We start from the raw sequence: 3862 nt of genomic DNA, 5'->3' as shown, positions 1-3862 counted from the left end.
GACATTGGCCGAAGTGAAATGCCCAGACCGCGATGTGGGTAAATTGATTTACTCAAATGCCGAAGTCAAAACGTTCTTCTCTGAAAAATACCCACAACGCGATGTGAGCAAGAGGGATTGCCCACGTCGGGTTGTGGGTATTTCTAGTTTGCGCAAACGCCGAATTCACGTTCAGACATGTCACCCCCACCATTTGCACTATTTGCGATTAGGATGGACGGATCTGCATTATGTTTTAGTTTCTGCTGACCTGTAGTTGATACGCATGTGTTCAAGATAATATATGTTCAGTGATTACCTCTTGTGAGATATTGTTTTGTGATGTTATGTGAAATGAAGGATTCATTCAACACTAAACCGGAGGAGCTGATGTCAAAGAAGGATGGCCTTACAAGTCGCAATTTCTTAATTGAAGAACAAAGATATGAAGAAATCATTGGTGAAGTTAAGGAGGCGAAAGATAAGAGGAGAAATGGACAGTCATTATCATCGAAAGATTATCGCCGAATCAACCGCTTCGATGTCATAAACATTGGTGACAAAGAAATGTTAATTGAAAAAACAACTGGTGAAATGACAGATATAAAATATTTTTGTCGCATTGATCAAATGTATGACACAATTCATTCAGCTCACTTATGTGTCGGTCATAAGAAAGAGAAAGCCATGGAAGTAGAGCTTAAAAAGAAATTTTGCAACATTACCAGAGAGGTGATTAAAATATACTTGGATATGTGCGAACCTTGCTCACTGAAGAAAAAATCTCAAAGTAAAGGACTGGTCGTCAAACCCATCATTACGACAGCATTGAATTCACGATGTCAGGTAAGATTAATTTAATTTTTTAATCCTTTTGCTTAATTAGAGTGACTTTAGAATAATGCTCGAGCTCATGGAATGTTTAGCGAATTGTTTTACAGTATGTCTTAATCTCAATAACAAATTTATCAAAACTGGCAACGTACTAAGTCTTTTATCACCCGCGGGGTAGTTGCGATTTGGGGGTCGGTGGTCGGTTATGGGTGGGGAGGGGGGTGGTTGTGTGGACGGGAGTGTAGCGGGTCACTATCTTCTACACGCCACACCGACACGACACTACTAAAGACTGGACTCCGCACCAATGCACGCGCAGCGGCAAACTTCTCTACCTATGGATGTAGGCTAGAGCCGCACATATCGATCTAAAATGCTCTTCATATTTAGATTATCGCTTGTCTTTGGGGGACGACCAGAACGATTAATCCTTACGAAACAATTTTCGATTTTAGATAAATATAGGCCTAGAATTTTTTATTTATAAACCTAGTTCATAATATTATCATTATATTGATATAACATAATAATATTATGTGTATTATTTTACTGACAAGTAATTGTTGTACTGTATAAGTTACAGTGAAATTATCTATATTTTGATTGGATTTTTTTTATATTACAATTAACAAATACCCCCACCGCAGCAAACTTGCAGACTATACAAATTTCCATTTACCAGTATTGGATTTTAAATTTAACCTATTTAAATAAAATTTGTTTCAACTACCTATGTTTGCTGCTATATAAGTGTAATATAATGTGTTTGTAGTGAAATATGAATAGCTTAGTATAAAATAAATTAATTTGCCAAGATTGATCAAAATATATCCAAAAACAAGCAAACTACAACAGTATACTAAATTCTTCATAAGAATAATATGGAAACTTTGAATTTTCAATTTATTAAATTTCCTCAGTAACCAATAACCGCACAAAACATAAAACCGTAGATAAAAAAGAATTAAATAGTAAAACTGAAAGAGGACTGTTACAAACTAATGCATGTCTTATTTCTGATTTAAGGTGGATCTCATTGACATGCAATCAGAGCCTGACGGTGAATATAAGTTCATCCTTAATTATCAAGATCATCTCACCAAATTTGTTGTTTTGCGTCCCTTGAAAACGAAAACCGCTGACGAAGTATCCGACGTCCTTCTGGACATATTCTGTTTATTTGGGGCTCCATACATTCTACACAGCGACAATGGGCGGGAATTTTGCAACCGGGTGAGTAAAACAAAACAAAGTGCTAACAACATCTATGAATAATATCTTGGTCAGCATCGTACGTGTTATTAAATCATCTGAAAAACAAACAAATTATACGTCTTATGATTCAACAGTATAAGTGTTAATATATTATTAGGCCTACTAGTGTTATTAGACGTATATTTTTTTTCAAATAATACCTTATAAAATAATTAAAACTAGCTTCTTCCCCGTCTGATGACATGGCGTTCCACCTGTTTGGTTCAAAATCGTCGTACTGAAAAAAATAATTTAATTTTTATCATTTCAGGTTTTTAATGTCAAAACAAGTTTCAAAAATCTGTAAATAAAATAAACAAAAGTAATTTGTCATTCCGGCTATCTATTGTGATGGTTTATAATATCATAATATTGTGTTGGCTTCAATCATATAATCAAGGGGGTTAATTAGAAATGGTTCGGTTTTTCAGGTAATCGAGAACCTAGCCCGTAAATGGAGTGCCATTAAACTAGTACACGGAAAACCAAGACACTCACAGAGCCAAGGGTCTGTCGAACGAGCCAATCAAGACGTAAGAGATAGTCTTGTTGCTTGGATGGCTGACAACAACACCTCTGGCTGGGCAAATGGCCTCAAGATCATACAAAATACTAAGAACAACAGTTAACACAGGGGTATTAAGAGAAACCCGTTCAGCGCACCTCAGAGAAATGGACTAATAGATTCTCCTTTGACATCAGAAGTCGTGAAGATAATAACAACCGAGGAAGAACTTGAATATGAGCTCTCTAAGCTAGAAAGCAGTTTGATTGAAGTAGAGAACGAAAAGGAAACTCCTATGGATGAAACTACACCAGAAGTCTGGCCAACGATCGTAAACAACAACAAACATGGAGAACAAGAATCTACGTCAATCGAAATAATTTCACAATGTGACAATGATTGCGACAAAGGAAGCAACTGTTTTGAATGTGGGCAGCACATCCATAATGAAGACGTGGATAGGGAACAGTTAGACTTACCTTTGTGCACTCTCTGCTCAAGAAAAGCCGCCATTGATACTACACGGGAAAAGTGTGTAACGTCTCAAACTATCCAGGCAGAAAAAATGTTAAAGACAACAGAAAAAAAACTAACCCCAGTTGCGGTTGGAGACAACGTATTGGTGAACATTCCTGACGTCGACCGGGGACGACTAGCTCCTAGAAATGTAATGGCAGTTGTTGTAAATAAGGCCAATGATTACTACACTCTTGGCACAAGGCATGGGGTTATGGACAAACAGTTTGCGAGAAACCAATTTCAGGTGGCACCAAATAAATTTCTTCGCCCCGAGGATGTACCCGATGACCAAGTTAACGTAAGAAAAGAAGCGATGATGTCATCTGGATCCAAACAAGGTTTCATAAGATGTGGTTGCAAAAAGAACTGTTTGACTAAATCATGTAAATGTATAAAGTTAAACGTGAAATGCAATTCCAAATGCCATGGCAGCACCTCTTGTGCCAATAAGTAAAAAAAAAAAAAAAAAAAAAAAAAAAAACTGTAACAAGAACTGTGTAATAATGGGCATTTTAAGGTTACTTCTATTTTTGTAAAGCGGAAAAACATTTCAATGTATGTGTAATGGGCCTTTTTATATTTCTTCCTATTCAGTAATTTGCAGTTTTCTTGTATTTTCTAAAATGTTATTTTACATTAAAAAATAATCACAAACATAAATTGTATTTATTTTACATTGTGGATTTTATGTAGGTAGATTTTTTGGTATACGGTAGTTTATACAGGCTATTCGGCGTTTGCGCAAACTAGAAATACCCACAACCCGACGTG

General features: G+C 36.1%; 1 protein-coding gene across 1 annotated transcript; it reads left to right on the top strand.

Moving 5' to 3' along the window:
* Positions 1–333: 333 nt before the first annotated feature.
* On the top strand, positions 334–2696 carry LOC128989303 (KRAB-A domain-containing protein 2-like). Its single transcript, XM_054411182.1, has 3 exons — positions 334–825; positions 1840–2046; positions 2499–2696. The coding sequence occupies exons 1-3, from the start codon at positions 334–336 to the stop codon at positions 2694–2696; spliced, it is 897 nt and encodes a 298-aa protein (XP_054267157.1).
* Positions 2697–3862: the final 1166 nt, after the last annotated feature.

The sequence above is a fragment of the Macrosteles quadrilineatus genome, unplaced genomic scaffold, assembly GCF_028750875.1.
Source record: "Macrosteles quadrilineatus isolate MER2022 unplaced genomic scaffold, UCM_ALF_1.0 Scaffold_3__2_contigs__length_128488019, whole genome shotgun sequence".
NCBI classification, from domain to species: domain Eukaryota; kingdom Metazoa; phylum Arthropoda; class Insecta; order Hemiptera; family Cicadellidae; genus Macrosteles; species Macrosteles quadrilineatus.
The sequence above is the reverse complement of the archived record's forward strand: the minus strand, read 5'-3'. Positions and strand labels throughout refer to the sequence as shown.

Excerpts from the sequence above, each read along its gene's own strand:
- LOC128989303 (XM_054411182.1), top strand. The coding sequence starts at position 334 with ATGAAGGATTCATTCAACACTAAACCGGAGGAGCTGATGTCAAAGAAG. Across the intron at positions 826-1,839 it reads CATTGAATTCACGATGTCAG|GTGGATCTCATTGACATGCA; the intron begins GTAAGATTAATT and ends TTCTGATTTAAG. Across the intron at positions 2,047-2,498 it reads GGCGGGAATTTTGCAACCGG|GTAATCGAGAACCTAGCCCG; the intron begins GTGAGTAAAACA and ends TCGGTTTTTCAG.